Genomic DNA, 23,359 nt, shown 5'->3' with positions numbered 1-23,359 from the left:
TAATTCCATACAGTGTGTGCAAAATAAGAATAAAGTGCCATAAATCCTATCTTCAATTGAGGTTCAATGCTCAAATAATGCTGTAAATATTCTACCTCAATCTCCTCCATAATTGGTTATTCACGCATCCTTGATCCTAAATCTTGCAGAACACAACGATTTGTTGAACTTATTGTAAGGACTTTATTTTCTAATGTTGCATGATTAGAACTTAATATGAACATACCTATACCTGATCTTTAGATGTTAAATTCGCATTATTGAAATTATACCAAGCACCTTTTTTGTTTCTTCATTCATTGCATAAAATAGCATATCCCAACTTCAACATCTGTCTCCCAGATCTGTAAATGAATGCCTATCAGAACATAGTAAAGGTGGTATTCAACAGGTTCTGACCAGTTCTGGAGAACCGGTAGCAGAAATTTTGAGTAGTTCGGAGAACCAGTAAATACTACCTCTGGCTGGCCCAGCCCACATCTATTCTTTGCCTCCCGAAACCCAGCTGATCGGGAGGGAATGGGAATTTTGCAGTATCCTGGAGTGGGGAAGGAATGGAGATTTTACAGTATCCTTCCCCTGACACACCCACCACGCCATGCCCACCAAGCCATGCCATGCCCGCCAATCCCACCCACAGAACCGGTAGTAAAAAAAATTGAATCCCACCCCTGGAGCATAGGTAGTACTCCACTTACAACTGGTCACTTAGTGACTGTTTAAAGTTATGTCGAAACCCCCAAAAGGTATTTACCACCTGTATTTGAAGTTCAAATAGTGACCCCCACTTTTGTGATCATATGATCACATTTTGGGTGATGGCAAGCAGCTTGCATTTGCAGCTGTTCTGACGTCATGTGACCATGATTTACATTTTTGGCGAGAAACTAGTGTTTATTTCAGGCAAAAAACCCAACCATAGCAGACAAGCAGTGGTGGGTTTCCATTTTTTAAAATTACCGGTTTAATTACTGCAGAAGCATCTGGGTGGGTGGGCAGAGCCCCCCACCACCGCTACTACCTGTTCGCGCAATCCGGGCGAACCGGGAGCAACCCATATCTGCAGACAATGGGTTTGCCTAAAAGTGATTATGATTGCTTAACGACTGAAGGTTTTCTTAATGACTGCTGCAAAAAAAGTTATGAAATCAGGTCAGTCACATGATGCTTAATGACTGCAACAACTTATGACTGTAATTCTAGACTCAATCATGGTTATAAGTTGAAGACTATCTGTACCCAGTGGTCTGAAACATGTTAAAGAGATCTATCTTTAAATACCAATGTCTAGGCCAGTGATGGCTAACCTTTTCCGGACCAAGGGCCCAAAGCGCATGTGTGTACCTCCAAAATGCAATGCGCATATGGCCCCTGCACTCGCTTGCATGCAAGCAGGCGCCTGTGCATGCATGCACCCCCTGCATGCACATGCCCTGCATGCATGTGCGCCCCTGAATGCGCGGCAGAGACCCCCAAGGCAAACTTGCCAGCAGGAAGCGCCCATGCATGTGCGGCAGAGCAGAGTTGGGGCAATGGCTCATGTGCCCACAGAGAGGGCGCTGTATGCCACCTCTGGCACGCATGCCATAAGTTCGCATCATGGGTCAAGGTCATCTAACCATTGGATCAAAATACATGGCAAGAAAACCCTGGGGGGGGGACCCTTGTTTTCTGACACCTAAAGAACACATCTACAGGCACATGAATATTCATATTCCTATAGCACATTCTTTGTGAAAACACATTTGGCTTGGCTTAAACCACGTTACTGGCAAGTATTGAATTTTACAGCAAGTAACGTTCGTCCAAAATATTTATCTGCCTGAGGACAGGCAGCAAATATAAGCTGCAAATCCAGGTACATCTAGAATCTCCTTCTGGAAATAAAAACACCATAATTATAAATTAAAATGGTGGATATTTTTCGGGGGGGAAATGCGGAATTGGCTTGGCTGAATGAAAGGGCCAGTTTTTTAAATAGTTGGCATTGATTGAAGTTGGGGTTTCTTAAATTGTTTTTCCTCTCAGGATTTGTAGATTTTGTAGATTTTAATAGCATTTATAGGCCGCCCTTTTCCCTGAGGGGACTCAGGGCGGCTTACAATAATAAAGGAAGGGGAGTGAAGACAAAACATAAAAAGAAACGTGCAATGACTAAAAAATACTAAAAACACAACATTCTCTCAGCATTCGGGAGGGGCGGAAGAGTTTATCCCCAGGCCTGACGGGCTAGCCAGATCTTGAGGGCTGTACGGAAGGCCTGGACTGTGGTCAGGGTACGAATCTCCACGGGGAGATTGTTCCATAGCGTCGGAGCAGCAACTGAGAAGGCTCTCCTCCGGGTAGTCGCCAGTCGGCACTGACTGGCGGATGGAATACGGAGGAGGCCCGCTCTATGCGATCTGATGGGACGCAGGGAGGTTATTGGCAGAAGGCGGTCTCTCAAATAGTCAGATCCACTACCATGGAGCGCTTTATAGGTGGTAAGTAAGACCTTGAATTGCACCCGGAGATCCACAGGCAGCCAGCGCAGCTCGCGGAGGATAGGTGTTATGTGGGCGAACCGAGGTGCGCCCACAATCACTCGCGCGGCCGCGTTCTGTACTAGCTGAAGTCTCCGGGTGCTCTTCAAGGGCAGCCCCATGTAGAGCACGTTGCAGTATTCCAGCTTAGAGATCACAAGGGCTCGAGTGACTGTCGTGAGAGCCTCCCGATTCAGGTAGGGCCGCAACTGGCGCACCAGGCGAACCTGGGCAAATGCCCCCCTGGTCACAGCCGATAGATGGTGATCAAAACTCAGCTGTGGATCCAGGAGGACTCCCAAGTTGCGGACCCTATCTGAGGGGTATAAATTTTGTCCCCCCAGCCTGATTGATGGTACGGTGGTCAAATTATTGGGAGGAAAACACAACAGCCACTCGGTCTTGTCTGGGTTGAGCACCAGTTTGTTTGCTCTCATCCAGTCTTTAACAGCTTCCAGACCCCGTTCCATCACGTCCACCGCTTCATTGAGTTGGCACGGGGCGGACAGATACAATTGAGTATCGTCCGCATATTGGTGATACTTTATCCCGTGCCTCCGAATGATCTCGCCCAGCGGTTTCATGTATATGTTGAATAGGAGGGGGGACAAGACCGACCCCTGTGGCACCCCACATGTTAGGGGCCTCGGGGACGATCTCTGCCCACCCACCAACACCGACTGCGACCTGTCCGAGAGGTAGGAGGAGAACCACTGCAAAACAGTGCCACCCACTCCCACCTCCCGCAGTCGTCGCAGAAGGATACCATGGTCGATGGTATCGAAAGCCGCTGAGAGGTCAAGGAGAACCAGGATGGACGCAAAGCCTCCATCCCTAGCTCTCCAGAGATCATCGGTCAATGCGACCAAAGCGGTTTCTGTGCTGTAACCTGGTCGGAAGCCGGACTGGAAGGGGTCAAGATAGTTTGCTTCCTCCAAGGTACGCTGAAGCTGGAGGGCCACCACTTTCTCAACAACCTTCCCCACATAGGGAAGGTTGGAGACTGGACGGTAGTTATTAAGAATAGCTGGATCCAGGGACGATTTCTTCAGAAGGGGTCTCACCACCGCTGCCTTAAGCTCGGTGGGAAAATGCCCCTCCCGAAGAGATGCCACAGCAACCACTTGGATCCAGCCTCGTGTCACCTCACTGCTGTTGGCAACCAGCCAGGAGGGACACGGGTCCAGTACACAAGTGGAGGTACTCACAGCTCGCATAGCCTTGTCCACATCCCCAGAGGCAACTTCCTGAAACTCAACCCAGAGATGGTTTGCCAAGTCTTTCCCCTGTGTCTCAGCTGGCTCTGCAAGAGTGGAGTCCAGGTCCGCTCGAAACCGGGCAACTTTGTCCGCCAAGAACTGAACATACTCCTCAGCCTTACCCTGTAAGGGGTCCCCCGTCTCCCTCCTATTTAGGAGGGAGCGGGTTATCCTAAACAGGGCGGCTGGGCGGGACTCGGCGGACGCTACCAAGGAGGCAATGTATGTTCTTTTTGCCGATCTTAGAGCGCGAGTATACTCCTTGGTGCATGCTGTTACAAGTGCCCGGTTCAATTCGGACCTGTCTAATCTCCACAGGTGCTCTAGGCGTCTCCTCCGGCGCTTTATCTCCCGGAGCTCCTCGGTAAACCAAGGAGGCCTCCGGGGGCCGCTGACCCGGAGGGGCCGTAGTGGCGCAATCCGGTTTAGAGACCCCGAAGCTGCCGAGTGCCAGGCAGCGACAAGGGTCTCAACCGAACTGTGGGCGAGAGTATCTGGAATCCCTTCCCACTTTTAAGAAATAGGAGAAACCCAAAAGAGGTTTTGTCTGTATGGGTCAGTGATGGCTAACCTTTTCCAGAGCAAGTGCACAAAGCGTATGCGTGCACGCCTGAATGTGTGTGGGCGTGCCCGAACCTCCGAAATGCAATGCACACGTATTTCCTGTGCATGCACCCTGCCCGCCACACATGGATGTGCATCCCCCTGCATGCCCCCGCCCTCCCATGGATGCGCCCGCTCCCAGCTGGCCGATGGGAAGCCCGTGCGCATCCGTGGCAGAGCTAGATTGAGGCAACGGCTCATGTGCCATCACAGAGGGCACTGCGTGCCACCTCTGGCACAAGTGCCATAGGTTCGCCATCATGGGTATAGGTTATTTTTATCAATACAGGTAGTCCTCAACTTATAAAACAACATTCAGTTATAACATTCAGTTAAAATTCCATGGATGAGAATCCTCAAGGGGAAAACAAGTCAAGAAGTTTGGGAAATTTTGAAAAATGAGATTACAAAAGCCCAGTCTAGCACAATACCAATGAAGAAGAAAAATAACAGCTCCCAAAAGAAACCAGCATGGCTGCATAAAGAACTCTCCGACAAATTGAAAGACAAAAAAGATAAGTATAAAAAGTGGAAGGGCATAAAAAGTGGCATAACTAAGGCAAATATCAGCAAATAGCCCGAGCCTGTAAAGATGAAGTGAGGAAAGCTAAGGCTCACAATGAAGAAAGTAAAAAATTACAAAAAAAGCTTCTTCCAACATGTTAAAAACAAGAAAAAAGTTAAGGAAACAATTGGTCCATTGCTGGGAGAAAGTGGCAAGAAGGTGACAGGCAACAGGGAGAAAGCAGAACTATTTAACTCATGTTTTGCATCTGTCCTTACACAAAGGGATAAAACAGTCCAACCTATCAAAAACAGCACCACAAAAATCAGATTAGGAACATAAGTTGAAATAGGGAAGAAAATGGTAAGTGAGCACCTGTCTACCCTAGACGAGTTCAAATCACCAGAACTGGATGGGTTCTGAAGGAACTGGCAGACAAGATCTCAGAACCACTGAACTATATCTTTCAGAGATCCTGGAGCACCGGGGAACTACCAGAGGACTGGAAAAGAGCTGATGTTCCCATCTCCAAAAAAGGGAAAAAAACAGATCCAGGAAACTACAGACCTATCAGCCTGACCTCAATACCAGGAAAGATTCTGGAAAAGATAATCAAGCAACGAATTAGCAAACACCTAAAAGCAAACAAAGTAATAGCCAAAAGCCAACATGGGTTTGTCAAAAACAGATCATGCCAGACTAATCTTATTGCATTCTTTGAGAATGTGACAAAATTAGTGGACCAGAGGAATGCCGTCGATATAGTTTACTTGGACTTCAGTAAGGCATTTGATAAGGTAGACCATAACCTACTACTAGATAAAGTAGAAGAATGTGGGTTAGACAGCATCATCACCAGATGGATTCGTAACTGGCTGACCAACCGCACTCAACGTGTAGTCCTCAATGGAACTGCATCTTCATGGAGGGAAGTATGCAGTGGAGTACCCCAAAGCTCTGTTTTGGGCCCAGTAGTCTTCAACATCTTCATCAATGATTTGGATGAGGGAATAAATGGGGAACTCATCAAATTTGAGATGACACCAAGCTGGCAGGAATAGCCAACACTCCAGAAGATAGGCTAAAGATACAGAAGGATCTTGAAAAACTTGAACATTGGGCACTAGCTAATAAAATGAAATTCAATGGTGAAAAGAGTAAGGTTCTACATTTAGAACCTTACGAAATGCACAGGTATAGGTGGTACCTTGCTCAACAGTAGCAACTGTGAAAGGGATCTTGGAGTCCTAATGCACAACCATTTAAATATGAGCCACCAGTGTGCAGCAGCTGCCAAAAAAGCCAAAACAGTTGTAGGCTGCATAAACAGGGATAGAATCAAGATCACGTGAAGTGTTAATACCACTTTATAATGCCTTGGTAAGGCCACACTTGGAATACGGCATTCAATTTTGGTCACCACAATGTAGAAAAGATGTGGAGACTCTAGAAAGAGTGCAGAGGAGAGCACCAAAGATGATTAGGGGACTGGAGACTAAAACATATGAAGAATGGTTGCAGGAACTGGGTATGTCTAATTTAATAGAAAGAAGGACTAGGGGAGATATGATAGCAGTGTTCGAATATCTCAGGGATTGCCACAAAGAAGAGGGAGTTAAACTATTTTCCAAGGGACCTGAGGGTAGAACAAGAAGCAATGGATGGAAACTAATCAAGGAGAGAAGCAATTTAGAACTGAGGAGAAATTTCCTGACAGTTAGAACAATTAATCAGTGAAACAGCTTGTCTCCAGAAGTTGAGAATGCCCCAACACTGGAAGTCTTTAAGATGTCGCATAGCCATTTGTCTGAAAAGGTATAGGGTTTCCTGCCTAGGCAGGGGGTTGGACTAGAAGACCTCCAAGGTCCCTTCCAACTCTGCTATTGTATTGTATAACCGCATTGAAAAAAAATGAGATGACTATTTTTCACTTTATGACTGTTGCAGCATTTCCATGGTCATATGATCAAAATTCAGACACTTGTAAAGTGACCCATATTTATGACAGCTGCAGTGTCCTGGGTTCACACGCTCACCTTTTGGGACCTTCTCACAAGCAAAGTCAACTGAGGAGCAAGATTCACTTAACAATTGTGTGACTAATTTAACAACTGCACTGATTCATTTAACAACTGTGGCAGGAAAAGTTGTAAAACAGGGCAAAATTCACTTAACAAATTATTACTTAGCAAGAAAAAAAATGGTCTCTATTGTAAGCCCAAAGGAGTACCTATATTCATTGTTATTAAAAATTGGCATATTTGGCGTCAAACGCATTTCTCATGATTTTTTGATGAGATTTTAATATTGTTATTATTTTTTCAACATAGGCTGAGCGGATAATTTTGACTTTGCAGATCCCTGAAAATGTTTTGGGGAAAATTGAGGGGTCCTTGGACATTCCAAGCAAGAGAAGTCTTCTGAATACCAACTTTTTTTCTTATTATGTGTTTAATTATAAGAGCAAAATCTTTGGGCAAAGTTTGTCCCATTTTGAAACAAAAATGTTATGGTGGATATGATGAAACTTGCTGAGATGTTCAAATTGACTTTGATCAGATACCGGTTACCGGTATCTACATTTCATGCTGACTGGAAATCCTTATAGACATTTCAAATAACAGGAAAAAAATGAAATTATGATATTTTGATGATTAGAAAAAATATATGATTATAGCAAAAATGTTAATTATGCTACAACCATAGAATAAGAGGCTAAGTTACTTATAATGGCTGTAAATAAAATCAGAACTGTCTTTATATTTTCTTCTTTTATGCACTTTTATCTTTGTCTTCTTTTCTTTATTCTAAATATTTTATTTTTTTAAAAAAAATCCTACCTTTATTACTTCCTAAGTGACAAAACACGGAGAACATATCGTATTCCTTCCTCCTCCTACTTAAAATATTTAAACGACTAAATTGAAATATTATTTACCTTTTTTAAAAATAAAAATAAATACATACATTTAAAATATTCGTTTGTTATTTTTTAATCTTAAAAAATAATGAAGTTATTAGAACTTTAGTCAAAGTTTCTCTTTATTCAAGGGAAAAAAATGTTCAAATTAAATAGTTAAGTAATTCGAGGGGGGGGCAGGAGGAGTTCCAGGGGGTTGCAAGGCCAGGAGCGGAAGAAAGATCGGGGCCAAAGGCGCAATGATGCGGCCTCCGGGGAGGCCGGGACCTCTGGAAGCCGAGGGCTCGCCAGGAGGAGGCGCCCGGTCTGGAGGCGGCGGCAACGGCGCCGACCCTCCTTTTCCTCCCAGCCGGCCCGGCCTTCTCTCCGCCCTGCGCCGTTTCTACGCTCAGTCCGCGATGGCGCTGCAGGGCGTGCGGGTGCTGGAGATCGCCGGCTTGGCTCCGGCGCCTCTCTGCGGCCTGATTCTGGCCGACTTCGGGGCGCAGGTGGTGCGAGTCGACCGCTGGCCCCTTCAGCCTTTCAACTCGGACATGCAAGGTCGCGGCAAGCGCTCCGTCGCGCTGGATATGAAGCAGCCCCAGGGCTCCGCCGCGCTGCGTAGGATGGCCCAGCGGGCGGACGTCCTGGTGGATCCCTTCCGACCAGGTGCTCCGTCGCCAGCCGGGGAGTCGGGAGGTGGGCGGCTTCCCTGCCGGAGAAGGGAGGAGGCAGCTGGTGGGGTTTCAGAGATCTCTTCAGTATGGTCTGTGCGGGCGATCCATGCAGGTGCAGAGAACTTGCATGGACTCTGCTCTTTCAATCGGAATGGAGTTGGAAAGGGACCTTGGAGATCTTCTAGTCCAGCCCCCTGCTCAAGCAAGAGACCTGTACCATTTGAGACAAGTAGCTGTCCAGTCTCTCCTTAAAAACATCCAGCGATGAAGCACCCACAACATCTGAAGCTCAGCTGTTCTACTGACCCAAAGATGCTTTTTCAAGAGGCAACTGGACTTTCTTGTTTTTCTTTGAAGACGTTTCGTTTCTCACCCAGCCCAGAGTTGAAGAAGCTTCTTGGATGAGAAGAAAAACCAGATCCAGTTGCCTCTTGGAAAAGCACCATTTGGGATAACCATGATCTGGATGACTGAGATAATCCCCATAGAAATCAAGCTGTTCCATTGGTTGATTGTCCTCACTGTTAGGAAATGTCACCTTAATTCCAGGTTGCTTCTCTGATTGATTAGTTTGCATCCATTGTGTCTTGCCTTGCCTTCTGGCGCTTTGGAAAATAAGTTGATCCCCTCTTCTTTGTGGCACCCCCTCAAATACTGGAATATTGCTATCATGTCACTCCTAGTGTCTAGACTAGCCATATCCGTTCTTCATAAGAGCCGAGGTGGCGCAGTGGTTAAATGCAGCACTGCAGGCTACTTCAGCTGACTGCAGTTCTGCAGTTCTGCTGTTCAAATCTCACCGGCTCAGGGTTGACTCAGCCTTCCATCCTTCCGAGGTGGGTAAAATGAGGACCCGGATTGTTGTTGGGGGCAATATGCTGACTGTAAACCGCTTAGAGAGGGCTGAAAGCCCTATGAAGCGGTATATAAGTCTAACTGCTATTGCTATTGCTATATGTTTTAGCCTCCAGGTCTTTAATCATCCTAGTTGCTCTTTGCACTTTTCCCAAAGCCTCAACATTTTTTTTTCTAATATAGTCACTGAAACTGGGTGCTGTATTCCAGATACTGTATGTTACCAACCTTTTATAAAGCGGTACGAATACTTACGTCATTTTGATTCTTTGCTTGCAATAAACATTGCAAAGTTGCTCATACACTCATTGCTTGCATAAACAAGCAATGAGGGTATGGGCAATTTTGCAATTTTTATTCTCACTTGGCACTAAGATTACAGTGCTAAGTACTGACATATCTAAGGGCTGCTTCTTGCTGCTCTCAGAACTTGCTTGTTTTCTTGTAGATGTTTCGTCACCTGGCTAGATAACATTAGCAGTGCGAGGGAGAAGGAGATTTGCTGGCTGTGTAATCATAGTTTCTCCTGCCAGCCTTGATGGGGGTGTAGCTTCTTTTTGCCCAGCCTCAAGACTGACAGGAGAGGCTACTAGATAAAGAGTTGTGAAGCCCACTCACCTTGCAAATATGATGCTGTTACCTACCTGGGTAACGAAACGTCAGCAGGAAAACAACCAAGCTTAAAAACCAAGAAACCATCCCTTCAATCCCCAGCTACAGATATTGCCTTCAACAGGTAGTCTTCAACTTATGACAAGGACAATTGACAATTGAGCCCCAAATTTATGTTGTTAAGTGAGACATTTGTTAAGTGAGTTTTGCTCCAGTTTTACGACCTTCCTTGCCACAGCTGTTAACTGAATCACTGCAGTTGATAAGTTAGTAACCCAATTTTTAAGTGAATCTGGGTTCCCCGTTGGCTTTGCTTGTCAGTAGGTTGCAAAAGGTGATCGCATGATCCTGGGACAGAACAATGGTCATAAATAAGAACCAGTTGGCCATTTCTTTCTGCAAGGTTTTTTTTTTTTTAAACTTCTCAGTATAGTCAATAGCTGTGGGATTTCCTGGTGGTCCCCTATCCAGATACCAAGCAAAGATTAGCCAAGGTCATCTGCTTTAGGCAATGATGATAAAAGCAAAGCTAACTTAGGGGCTGCAAAGTTGCAGCCATTGCATCTTCCTCGTGGTTAGGTGGTCACAGTCTGGATGCTCAAGTTACAGTCACACAATTTCCATTTATGACCTTCCCTGCTGGCTTCCCATAAACAAGGTCAATGGAGAAACAGGCACGGAAAGTCTCAAGTTCCTTCTAAAAGTTATTCCCATCAGCCCCCCTCCTCAAAAAGTTACACTACAGTGTACGGAAACCCACGTATGTACCACACCCCATGTCTCCCCATGATATGAAATGGCCCGTTTTGGAGTGCCTGCTAATTAGTACCAGTCTGTGTCGCCCACTTGCCTGCCCACATTCAGGAGTGCCTGTCTTCTGACCCAGCTCCCCAAACAAGACAAACCCCTCTGAAGTTAACTCAAATATTCCTTCATTAGGAGTGGCAGCAGCTCCAGCAAAAAGTTTCTCTCTCGACGCAGGCTAACAAGTCTGTCCGTGAGGGAGATGAATAGTTGTCTGCCACATCTATTCATAACAATATAGCAATATAGCAGTTAGACTTATATACCGCTTCATAGGGCTTTCAGCCCTCTCTAAGCGGTTTACAGAGTCAGCATATTGCCCCCACAGTCTGGGTCCTCATTTCACCCACCTCGGAAGGATGGAAGGCTGAGTCAACCTTGAGCCGATGAGATTAGAACTGCTGAGCTGCAGATAACAGTCAGCTGAAGTGGCCTGCAGTACTGCACTCTAACCACTGCGCCACCTTGGCTCATTCATTTCTGCCCGCTGCCTTTTATCCCCAGAGCTAGGGTGAGGCTTCGCTAGCAGCGATGGCTCTTCCTTCCCAAGGATCAGCCCATGGATTTCCACTGCTCTCCTCTCCTCTCCTCTGCCTTCTGTGCATTCGCCCATCAGACACTAGACCCAACTGTTCCTCCTCTTCCTCATCTGATGGACGTCCCAGACTCCGCCTCTGTCTCTCTCTCTCTCTTTCTCTGCCAGTTCCATTCTCCCCCCCCCCCTCAGAGCTCTCAGTTTGCCTTGATGCTGACCCTGATTCCCACGCCGCCTCCTCCTCTGATTCGGCTGCTGGAGGGGCCTGACAGGAGCAACTAACAGGCCACAACAGCCTGCATGTGGGCCTTGCCAACCCAGACGTATTCATCCACCCATTTGCAGAGTGCTGTCCTGCCAGCTTGCTTGCCTAGGACTCCAGTCATGTGAGGTCCTCTCTTACAGACCCATGCAGTCTCTGGGTCACCACAGCAAGAGATCACATGTTACGACTGCCTTGCTTAGTGATGGAAATTCTGATGCCAACAGCCGCCGTAATCTGAGGACTGCCTAGAGTTTAAGCTTAACCTAGAGTAACTCTGTCTTCATATTTAGCAATAGTCCATGTGCATAGTATGTGTATAACGTATTGGTCAATCTGATTTTTAGTTCTTAGAGAAGTTGGATATTTGATTTCCCTGTTCAGGTGCCATGGAAAAACTTGGCCTCGGTCCAGATCTTCTCCTTCGGGATAATCCCAGGCTCATCTATGCCAGGTTGACAGGATTTGGCCAATCAGGAAAATATGTCAGAAGGGCAGGCCATGATATCAACTATCTGGCAGTATCAGGTATGTGATTATATAATCTTATAGAAAATTTCTAAAAATTACCTAAAACATACAGAGTTACAGTTAACATAGTTAAAAATAAGGTGAAGGTTTTGTTTTTGTTTTGTATATGTATTTAAGCCAGTGAATAATTGAAGCTCATAAATATGTGCCTGATTGCGACTCATTATTTTAAATTTGTTAATTTGAAGATGGGAGGCCTACACTTTTCAGAATTCCACAGCCAGCATTCTGGATTACCCCGTCCGGAATATACTTAGGAAGATTAATAAATATTTCATTTGCTCTTGCAAAACATTGAGCCATGGAGCAAATTCAGCACAGCAAAACTAAAACAATTTATTTATTCCTTCCAGGTATATTCTATCTTTCTTTCAAGAGTTTATGGCTGTTTACATAGGATTCTCCAAAATATACCTATAAGAGCATCCCATGAATTAGACTGGGCTGAGAGAAATTAGGAATAATTTTCCCAAAGTCACCCAGAAGTTTTCCAAAACTGAAAACGGTCTTGTACCCAGACCCAGTCCAACTCATTATTCACTATTACAGGATGACACCAGGATTTCTAGAAATGGTTTACGTTTTGCCCTGGCTAAATCGGTGTTTTTCAAACTTGGCAACTTTAAGATGAGTGGACTTCAGCCTCAGCGTTCCTTAGCCAATATGCTGGATTACACTGTCCAAATATTGAAGAAGCATGAAAAAGAAATTGCAAATAAATCTCCTTGATATCAGGTTTGCAGTTATATCCCTTTTAGGATCTTTGGCCTGCCACACTCTCTCTTATTTCATTATGCTGTTTCATTAGTGTAGTAGTTGGGAGGGGGGAATAGAAAGGAGTAGAATTGTGGAATGTGTTGTCATTCTTTTCTAGAAGCCCAAGGTCATATTTTGTCTCCACACCTCTGCACCTGACCAGAACCAGCTGTGTGGAGATGCCAGCGTGGAAGAAGAAGATTGGACCATGTGATGGATTTATGGGTGTGGGGACAAGATTATGAACTTTCAACTGGGTAGGAATCCTAGGTAACGTCCAGAATTGGGATTCCACAGAACATTGCCAACATGTCTGACTTATTAAATTGGAACTGTAAGGATAGTTTTGCCCTGGACTCTGATTTAATTTTGCATGATACTTGGAATGCTGACACTTGATTTTATTCAGTAAAAGGTTGGACAGAGAGAAAGTTCCTGAGGCTTACAAGATACTGGCATTATACTGTACAACAATAAATAGCATTATTGGAATCAGGTCAGTATACTGTTCTGTGTGAACATATGTCTAAATTTAAAAGACAGCAGGTTGGATTTCAGCGGATTTCATAATTGGAAGTATCATTTACATCTCAAAAGGGTAGAGAAAAAGACACTAAACTGCCTGGGCACTTTTAAAAAATGAATATTTCTTGTACCTAGGCGTGTTGTCTAAACTTGGCCGGAAAAATGAAAATCCTTATGCTCCAATCAATCTTCTGGCTGATTTTGCTGGTGGAGGAGTCATGTGTGCAATGGGTATCATCATGGCCTTATATGAACGTACGAAATCTGGAAAAGGGCAGGTCATTGATGCTAGCATGGTAAGTTTTTATTTCTTTATTTATTTATACAAGAAGAACAAAGGAAGCTGTCTTAGGAAACTGACCTCCTCAGTCCTAAAGACTTTTCCTGCTCCAAATTCCATTTGATCCTTATGTTGTGTGACATTTATTTATTTGTTTATACCCTACCTTTATTTTTTTTACAAATCCAGGCAGCCAACATGTTCAGCCATCTTGAATTCCTGGTGAGCCCTTTTGTTTTGGCCTGCCAGTGGCTAGCAGAGCTGACAGCAGACAGTGAGGAGGTTGGGGAGGAACATGGGCCAGTCCTGGAGTCTGGGGAAGGCTCTGATGAGGGCTCTGTGTCGGAGGCAGAGATGGGGCCAGAGCCGTATGCCAGTTATCAGCTGCCTTCAGAGTCAGACATCAGTGAGGCAGACGAACAGCTGGAGCCTGTTCCCAGTGTGCGCATGTGCAGTGTTGCCAGACGAGGGGAACAGCTAAAGAACAGGGGTCGACTTGGGAGTAAGCCCACAGGTGGACAATGAATAGCCCCTCCCAGAGAAAATAAAAGAGGGGCGAAAGGGGAGTGGAGTTTGCAGGAGACAATTAGTTCGTGTAATTGGTTTGTGATTCTCCGAAATTCCTTGCCACGTTTTGCAGTTATGGGCCTGGAAGCTCTTCAAGCCAGATAAGGTCTGTGATTGTAAATCCTCCCTTGAAAGACTTTGCTGGATGTGAATGGGGAGAATTCACAGTAAATTAATAAAAGTGTTTTTTGTCGGGACAAGGAGTTTGCTTTCTGCTCTTGGGAAGCCTCGGTCAGAACACCTTGCAAGCTGTAGTTAATGAAAATGGAAGCATGGCTTCCCTTTGCAAAGGGGGAAATCATCCCTAGGTGTCTGCTTTGGTACTTAAATAACAGTGAGCTTATTCACTTTTTCTTGAAAAAATGCCTCCTGCAACCCTCTGCTAGCGAAAATGGAGCTCGGGAGAGCCTCCTGCGGCCCTCCCAAACTCCTTTTTTGCCGGCAGAGGCACCTTGGGATGGTCCTTCGAAGTTTCCGGGCCGGCCCTTCAGGACAGATCTAAGCGCCCCGCAGGCCAGATATAGCACCAGGTCTTGAGATTGACACTCCTGATCTAGTAGAAGAGTACTATGTATTCCTACTGTGTTTCCCAGAAAATAAGACAGGGTGTTATTTTGTTTTGACTCGTGAAATAAACGCTTGGCCTTATTTTTGAGGAGGTCTTATTATTTTTGAGATGCAGGAGGCAGCGAGCGTGGTCACCTCTTGGCTGCTGCTGTGTTGCAATATTTTCGGGGGAGGGCTTATTTTATAGCAATAGCAATAGCAATAGCAATAGCAGTAGACTTATATACCGCTTCATAGGCCTTTCAGGCCTCTCTAAGCGGTTTACAGAGAGTCAGCATATTGCCCCCAACAATCTGGGTCCTCATTTTACCCACCTCGGAAGGATGGAAGGCTGAGTCAACCCTGAGCCGGTGAGATTTGAACCGCTGACCTGCTGATCTAGCAGTAGCCTGCAGTGCTGCTTTTAACCACTGCGCCACCTTGGCTCTTTTAGCGCATTTTAGCGCATGCGCTCAAAAGCCCGATTGGGCTTATTATCCGGAGAGATTTTATTTTCAGGGAAACAGGATAGTGGCATTATCTCGGCACCATAGAGCCGAGGTGGCACAGTGGTTAGAGTGCAGCACTACAGGCTACTTCAGCTGACTGCTAGCTGCAGTTCGGCAGTTCAAATCTCACCAGGCTCAAGATTGATTCAGCCTTCCATCCTTCCTTGGTAGGTAAAATGAGGGCCCAGATTGTTGGGGGAAATAGGCTGACTCTGTAAACCGCTTAGAGAGGGCTGTAAAAAGCACTGTGAAGCGGTATATAAGTCTAAGTGTTGTTGCTATCGCTATCTTTGTATGGAATGTTACACACTGGCTCCTGTGTTGTCTCTTTAAGGTAGAAGGTGTATCATATCTAAGTTCCTTTCTGTGGAAATCTCAAAACTTGGGCCTCTGGAACAGAGGACGTGGGGAGAACCTGCTGGATAGTGGAGCCCCTTTTTATGAAATATACAAGACCTCAGATGGGAAATTTATGGCAGTCGGTGCACTGGAACCACAATTTTATGAGCAGTTCATCAGAGGTAAGTTAATCATTTAATCAGTTTAAGAATCACAAAAGACTTTGGACTGATGCCACGTGTCTCTAAAATACGTTAATAATGTTTGCACAATTATTAGCAACTCTTTGCATAGTAGAGTGTAGAGTAAGTGTCTCATTTTATCAATACAGAAACTTAAAATTGGAAATCAGTGAGCCTATTGTTACTATGCACTTGCTTCTGATGGGAATTTTAGAAGTTGTTTTATTTGCTGAACCGAGTTACTGTCGGTTTCCCCAATGACTTTGATATTTTTCTGTGTATCCTTTTAACGAACACACTTTATCTTTCCGATTGCATTGTTAAAAAGTAAATGTTGTGCCACCCTTGACTGTGAAAAAAGAAAAATAGAAAACAGGATAACAGTATTACAAGTAGTGCAACATGAAATGCCATAGAAATCATTTACTTGCAAATGGAAATTCTTTAAACATACTAAATATGCTCAGAACCTTATTACATGCACTTGAGTTGCGTTTTTTGGGGGTATGGTAACTTTTATGCCAATTGGTCATTCTGTATCTGTATGGAAAATAGCCTGTTTTTAAAAGCATTGCTCCCGTGAGAAATTGCCTTGCTAAGTAAAAAGCAATTTGCAAATGAATGAACATCTATATGCCTTTATTTACTTTTCTTCACGAAGCTAGGCTTCAGAACAACAAAAGCTGACAATTTCCTTCAAATCCTAACATGCTGAGTCCCTTTTTTTGTTCCTTTCTTCAAAATAAATAATTCAGTGAATTAATTTTAAAGAACAAAGCTACGTAGTGCATATTACTGATTTGTTTTCTGGAAATGCGGAAGAAATTAAGCAAGCCACAGAGAGATATGTACAATGACAAAAATTCCAGGTGCCAGAGGCAGATTAATACAAGAATAGCACTCATTTTGTCTCTTCTTTCACTTCTACAGTGAGGGGATGCGGGCTGTCTATTGTTCAGAGAGCCCCAGAGAATCCATTCTGGAATCCTGTAGCTTCTGTGAAAGCCTTTAAAAAAGGAAGGTCTTTGGTTTAAACTTGACTACTGGTGACTTCCTGAGGGACGCGGGGGCTCAGTGGCTAAGAAGCTGAGCTTGTCGATCAGAAAGGTCGGCAGTTCAGTGGTTCGAATCCCTAGCGCAGCGTGACGGAGCGAGCTCCGGTTGCTTGTCCCAGCTTCTGCCAATCTAATAGTTCGAAAGCACGTAAAAATGCAAATAGAAAAATAGGAACCACTTTTGGTGGGAAGATAACAGCGTTCCGTGCGCCTTTGGCATTTACTTATGCCGGCCACATGACCATGGAGACGTCTTCGGACAGCGCTGGCTCTTTGGCTTTGAAACAGAGATGAGCACCGCCTCCTAGAGTCGGGAACGACAATCACGCTTGTGCGAGGGGAACCTTTACCTTGACTGGTGACTTCCTGGTATCTTAATAGCAATAGCACTTTGATATATACTGCTCCACAGTGCTTCACAGCCCTCTCTAAGCTGTTTACAGAGTCAGCATATTGCCTCCCCACAATTTGGGCTCTCCTTTTACCCACCTTGGAAGGATGAAAGGCTGAGTCAACCTTGAGCCTGGTGAGATTTGAACTGCAGTTAATGCAGTTTTATTGTTATAGTAGGGAAGCGGTTTTTCAACTTCAGCTTCCAGGTTTGATGGACTCCCATCCGACTTCTAACCAGTCCAAAGCTACTTACCTTCCAAGCCAAAGAAGCCTAGTAATTGCCACTAGCTGAGGTGGAAGCATTTTAGAGCAGAAGAATTGCTCAAATGGGTATACAATGGTGTCTGTTTGACAAGCCACTATTGGGCATTAGATGCGGTGGCTAAGACGCTGAGCTTGTCGATCAGAAAGGTTGGCAGTTCGGTGGTTCGAATCTCTAGTACCACGTAACGGAGTGAGCTCCCGTTACTTGTCCCAGCTTTTGCCAACCTAGCACTTCGAAAGCAGGTAAAAAATGCAAGTAGAAAAATAGAAACCACCTTTGGTGGGAAGGTAACAGTGTTCCGTGCGCCTTCGGTGTTTAATCATGCTGACCACATGACCACAGAGGTGTCTTCGGACAATGCTGGCTCTTTGGCTTTGATACGGAGATGAGCACCGCCCCCTAGAGTCGGGAACCACTAGCACATATGTGTGAGGGGAACCTTTACTTTTTTATTTCCCAGCTATCAGTGGGAAATGTCTTTTATTGTAAAGGCAGTCCTTGACTTACAACAGTTTAATGACCGTTCAAAGCTACAACAGCACTGGAAAAAGTGACTTATGACCATGTTTCACACTGACGAAGCATTGCAACATCTCCACGGTCACCTGATCAAAACTCAGATGCTTGACAAGTGACTCATATTTATAACAGTTGTAGTTACCTCCCTGCGTCCCATCAGATCGCACAGAGTTGGCCTCCTCCGTATTCCATCCGCCAGTCAGTGCCGACTGGCGACTACTCGGAGGAGAGCCTTCTCTGTTGCGGCTCCGACACTATGGAACAATCTCCCCGTGGAGATTCGTACCCTCACCACCGTCCAGGCCTTCCGCACAGCCCTCAAGAACTGGCTAGCCCGTCAGGCCTGGGGCTAAGCCTATTTTCGCCCCTCCCGAATGTTGAGTGAATGTTGAGTTTTATTGTTTAATTTACCTTTGTTCACATTTCTTTTTGTACTGTCCTACACTCCCTTTCCTTTGTGATTGTAAGCCGCCCTGAGTCCCCTCAGGGAAAAGGGCGGCCTATAAATGTCTAATAAATACATAAGAAAAATACAAATACATAAAAAAAATAGTGTCCCGGGGTCACTTGAATTCCCCCTTTGCGACTTCTGACAAGCAAAATCAATGGGGAAGCCAGATTCACTTAACAACTGTGGCAAGAAAGATTGTAATATGGGGCAAAACTCACTTAACATCTGTCTCACTTAGCAGCAGAAATTTTGGGCCCAATTGTGGTTATAAGTAGCAGACTACCCTGCTTTGAACTCCAATAAAAAAGAGATGTGGCTTGCAACTGTATGGTTACAGAAAGGGTAGGTCAGGGGTAGTCAACCTTTTTATATCTACCGCCCACTTTTGTATCTCTGTTAGGGTTCCACCACAAAACCGCGCTCGACTAAACCGCGCCCGACTAAACCGCGCCGCTGACGTCATCAACAGAGCGACAACAGTGCGGAGACAGAAGCACGCTGTAAACCCTAAACCTAAAATTAACCCCTAAACCTAAACCTAACCCCCCTAAACCTAATCCTAACCCTAACCCTAAACCTTAACCTAACCCTAACCCTAACCCTAACCCTAACCCTTAACCTAAACCTAATCCTAACCTTTAACCTAACCCTAACCCTAACCCTAACCCTTAACCTAACCCTAAACCTAAACCTAACCCTAAACCTAACCCTTACCTTAAGTTAGTGGTTTAGTGGTTTAGTGGTTTATTAGCATTTGTAGGCCGCCCTTTTCCCTGAGGGGACTCAGGGCGGCTCACACAAAACCGGGAAAGGGGGGAATACAAACATTAAGATAACAACATATAGTAAAATAATAACCAACATACATTCATCATTCGGGCAGGGTAACTATCCTATCCCAGGCCTGACGGGCGAGCCAGTTCTTCAAGGCTATGCGGAAGGCTTGGACGGTGGAGAGGGTACGAATCTCCACGGGGAGCTCGTTCCAAAGGGTCGGGGCTACTGCTGAGAAGGCCCTCCTCCTTGTAGTTGCCAGCCGACACTGGCTGGCCGATGGAATGCGGAGGAGGCCTAGTCTATGGGATCTTATAGGTCGCAGGGAAGTAATTGGCAGAAGGCGGTCTCTCAAGTATCCAGATCCACTGCCATGTAGGGCTTTATGGGTGATTAATAGCACCTTGAAGCGCATCCGGAGATCGACAGGTAGCCAGCGCAGCTCGCGGAGGATAGGTGTTATGCGGGTGAATCGAGGTGCACCCGCAATCACTCGCGCGGCCGCGTTCTGCACTAGCTGAAGTCGCCGGATGCTCCTCAAGGGCAGCCCCATGTAGAGCACATTGCAGTATTCCAGCCTAGAGGTCACAAGGGCCCGAGTGACTGTTGTGAGAGCCTCCCGATTCAGGTAGGAACAGTTGAATCGGCTTGCTTTCAGCGCTATTTAAAGCGCCCTTCTTTCTCCACGCTGGCTGTTGTCGCCCTGTTGATGATGTCAGTGACGCGGTTTAATCGGGCGCGGCTTAGTCGAGCGCGGTTTTGACGGGTCACGCTCTGTTAGTAGTAAAATTTTCTAACCGCCCACCGGTTCCACAGTAATGGTGATTTTATGAAAACCTAATGAAATTTTTTAAATAATGCTATGAATTTTTTTTTTTAAGTCAGTTAAATTAAAAAAAAAGGAAAGTGCTTCAGTATCGGACAAAATCCCCTACGGCCCACCATGAAAGCTGGAACGCCCACTAGTGGGCGGTAGAGACCAGGTTGACTACCACTGGAGTAGGTCCACATTTTTCCAGAGATGCATAGCAAATTTGTGTTTGACTCAAGTTGATTAACATGTGTGATTGAAATAACCTGGAATTTTGTCTCTGGGGCTTCTCGGTCATCCAGCTCAGTGGTGAGATTCACTTACCTTCCCTACTGTTCACAAATGTGAGCTCACACACCCTGTCTGCACATGTGCACTGCCTTCTGCGCATGCGCAGTGCTCGTGCATTACGTCGAGGCAGGTGGGCGCAGCCACCTGCAGCCGCTGCTGACAGGTTCATCTGAACCGGAACGATCTGGATGAATACCACCTCTGATCCAGGTCCTGGTTGTCCCAAAGGTGCTTTTTCATGAGGCAACTGGACTTTCTGGGGTTTTCTTTGAAGTCATTTCGCTTCTCATTCCAAGAGGCTTCTTCAGCTCTGAAGAAGCTTTTCTGAGAGCTGAAGAAGCTTCTTGGATGAGAAGCGAAACTTTTCAAAGAAAAACCAGAAAGTCCAGTTGCCTCTTGAAAAAGCACCTTGGGAACAACCTGGAATTTTTTTTTTTGCTAAGCCAACAGTCTTGTATCAGATTAATTACATCTGCACCATAACCATGTAGGCAGATTTTGTGCATTAGCAGGCATTAAACTTTATGGGAAAACATGCATTTCCCCCATATTCCTAAAGTAAAGAAAAGGTAAAGGTTTCATTCACACATATGTGCTAGTTGTTCCTGACTCTAGGGGGTGGTGCTCATCTCCAGGGGTGGGTTTCTCGCCCCATTCCAACCGGATCGGTTGGAACGGGGCCGGCGGAGTCCTCGTGCACGCGCGCAGTGCACGCATGTGTACTAGTGTCTGTGCGATGCTCCAGCTGCTCCTGGAGGATCGTGCAGGCGCTGTATGCGTCCTGCGCATGCGTGGTAGCGCAGAACTCGTCAAAACCGGGTAAGGAGCGCGGGCGGGCAGGTGGGCCCTTTGCCGTTCCCGGAAGTTACTTACTTCCGGGTTCGCTGACCAACCGGTTCGCGGGGACCGCCGCAAACCGGTTGAAACCCACCCCTGCTCATCTCCGTTTCTAAGCCAAAAAGCCAGCGCTCTCCGAAAATGTCTCCGTGGTCATGTGGCCGGCATGACTAAATGCCAAAGGCGCACGGAACGCTGTTACCTTCCCACCAAAAGTGGTTCCCATTTATCTACTTGCATTTTTACATGCTTTCAAATTGCTAGGTTGGCAGAAGCTGGGACAAGTAATGGGAGCTCACTCCATTACACGGCGCTAGGGATTCGAACTGCCGAACTGCTGACCTTTCTGATTGACAAGCTCAGCATCTTAGTCACTGAGCCACCCCGTCCCCATATTCCTAATCTATCTTTTTAATTAGCTTCCCTTATATTTTATTTTGTTGCTCCCAATGCGTATGATTTGCTCAGTACAGCTTGCTGGCAAACACTCATTTCATTAAATTGAACTCTCTTGTTTGTTTTTAAAATCTCCAGGTCTGGGACTGGATCTTCAGAAACTTCCCAGTCAGATGAGTTTCTCCGATTGGCCTGAAATGAAGAAGATATTTACAGATGTATTCAAACAGAAATCCCAAGCCGAATGGTGTGAGATCTTTGACGGTGTCGATGCCTGTGTGACCCCAGTGTTGACTTTTGACGAAGCTGCCCTTCATCCCCATAACGAAGAGAGGGGATCTTTTCTTAAAAATGATCAGGAGGAGATCAGTCCAAGACCGTCTCCCTTTTTGTCCAGAACTCCGGCTACACCTTCCTTCAAGAGAGATCCTCTGAGAGGAGAACATACCGAGGAAGTTCTCCTGGAGTACGGTTTTTCCAAAAAAGAGATTTCACAGCTCCATTCCCTCCAAGTAATTGAATTAAAGAACCTTAAAGCAAGCTTGTAATATGAAATCCTGCAAATCAAGAGTTTGTCTTGGGCAAACAGTTGTGGGTTTTGTTTTTTTTAACTGCAGCAGGATATGTCCAATTTCATCGAAATCTTCGAAATTTGAGTTCCTAGTTTGCTATGCATTCTAAAGAAGCCTTTTAAAATGAATTTCTACGAACAATTTGTGGTTTTATTCTGTAATTACTGAAAGTTGGTGCTAATAAAATGCCTGTCGCAGTGGCAAAAACTCAGCATGAGCAATAGAATAGAATAACAGAGTTGGAAGGGACCTTGGAGATCTTCTAGTGTAACCCCCTGCTTGGGCAGGAAACCCTACACCCCTTCAGACAAATTGTTATCCAACATCTTCTTAAAAACTTCCAGTGTTGGAGCATTCACAACTTCTGGAGGCAAGTTGTTCCACTGATTAATTGTTCTAACTGCAGGAAATTTCTCCTTATTTCTAGGTTGCTTCTCTCCTTGATTAGTTTCCACCCATTGCTTCTTGTTCTACCCTCCGGTGCTTTGAAGAATAGTTTGACTCCTTCTTCTTTGTGGCAGCCCCTGAAATATTGGAAGACTGCTATCATGTCTCCCCTAGTCCTTCTTTCTATTAAACTAGACATACCCAGTTCCTGCAACCGTTCTTCATATGTTTTAGCCTCCAGTCCCCATTCCTCTTTGTTGCTCTTCTCTGCACTCTTTCTAGAGTCTCAACATCTTTTTTATATCGTGGCGACCAAAACTGGATGCAGTATTCCAAGTGCCAATAAACCAAAGGGATTATGCAGAATCCAACCAGCCAGCAGGGATCAGTGAGTTTCTAGCTAGCAAGAGCTAAGAGTGTTGAAAGTTATTGAAACAGATCTTATATTACTATTGTATAAGGAAATACTATCCTTGAGGAAATAGTCCTTGGAAAGTCAGGAAGTTTGTAAATCAAAACCAGCTGAAACTCACGAAGTTTATTTGAAACAGAGATTTGCTCTCAGTTTAATATATTTTAACTCTTCCTGTGGGTTAAACTAGGTGCATCTGCAGAACAAACAGGTTTAGTGTCCCGTTATGGCTGACCTTATGTCAAATGGAAGAGATAAATCATTCAGGGTGTCAACTTATACAAGTGACTGGAATAAGTCAAAGAAATGTGTAAAAACACAACACTTTCGTAAACTAAATTTTAACATAAACAGTTCAACTTTGCCTCTAGGATCCCCCATTTTTTATTTTGCTCTAAGAGAAATGCAATATATACTTCGAGGCAATA

The 23,359-nt window shown here is 45.2% G+C and overlaps 1 protein-coding gene across 1 annotated transcript; it reads left to right on the top strand.

Annotated features, from left to right (window-relative positions):
- The first annotated feature begins 8,168 nt into the window (after window positions 1-8,168).
- On the top strand, window positions 8,169-22,343 carry AMACR (alpha-methylacyl-CoA racemase). The gene is made up of 5 exons (XM_087715392.1): window positions 8,169-8,457; window positions 11,918-12,061; window positions 13,481-13,641; window positions 15,582-15,768; window positions 21,699-22,343. Exons 1-5 carry the CDS (start codon window positions 8,208-8,210, stop codon window positions 22,106-22,108), a joined length of 1,152 nt encoding a protein of 383 aa, XP_087571518.1. The 5' UTR covers window positions 8,169-8,207; the 3' UTR covers window positions 22,109-22,343.
- The last annotated feature ends 1,016 nt before the right edge of the window (window positions 22,344-23,359 follow it).

The sequence above is a fragment of the Thamnophis sirtalis genome, unplaced genomic scaffold (genome assembly GCF_051295495.1).
Source record: "Thamnophis sirtalis isolate CommonGarterSnake01/CBP01778 unplaced genomic scaffold, rThaSir2_p1.2 scaffold_5, whole genome shotgun sequence".
Classification (NCBI taxonomy): Eukaryota; Metazoa; Chordata; class Lepidosauria; order Squamata; family Natricidae; genus Thamnophis; species Thamnophis sirtalis.
This window is presented reverse-complemented; position numbering and strand designations above follow the sequence as displayed.

Coding starts and splice junctions, on each gene's coding strand:
- AMACR (XM_087715392.1), top strand. CDS start 8,208: ATGGCGCTGCAGGGCGTGCGGGTGCTGGAGATCGCCGGCTTGGCTCCG. Junction 8,458..11,917: donor GGTGGATCCCTTCCGACCAG/GTGCTCCGTCGC, acceptor TTCCCTGTTCAG/GTGCCATGGAAAAACTTGGC. Junction 15,769..21,698: donor TTATGAGCAGTTCATCAGAG/GTAAGTTAATCA, acceptor TAAAATCTCCAG/GTCTGGGACTGGATCTTCAG.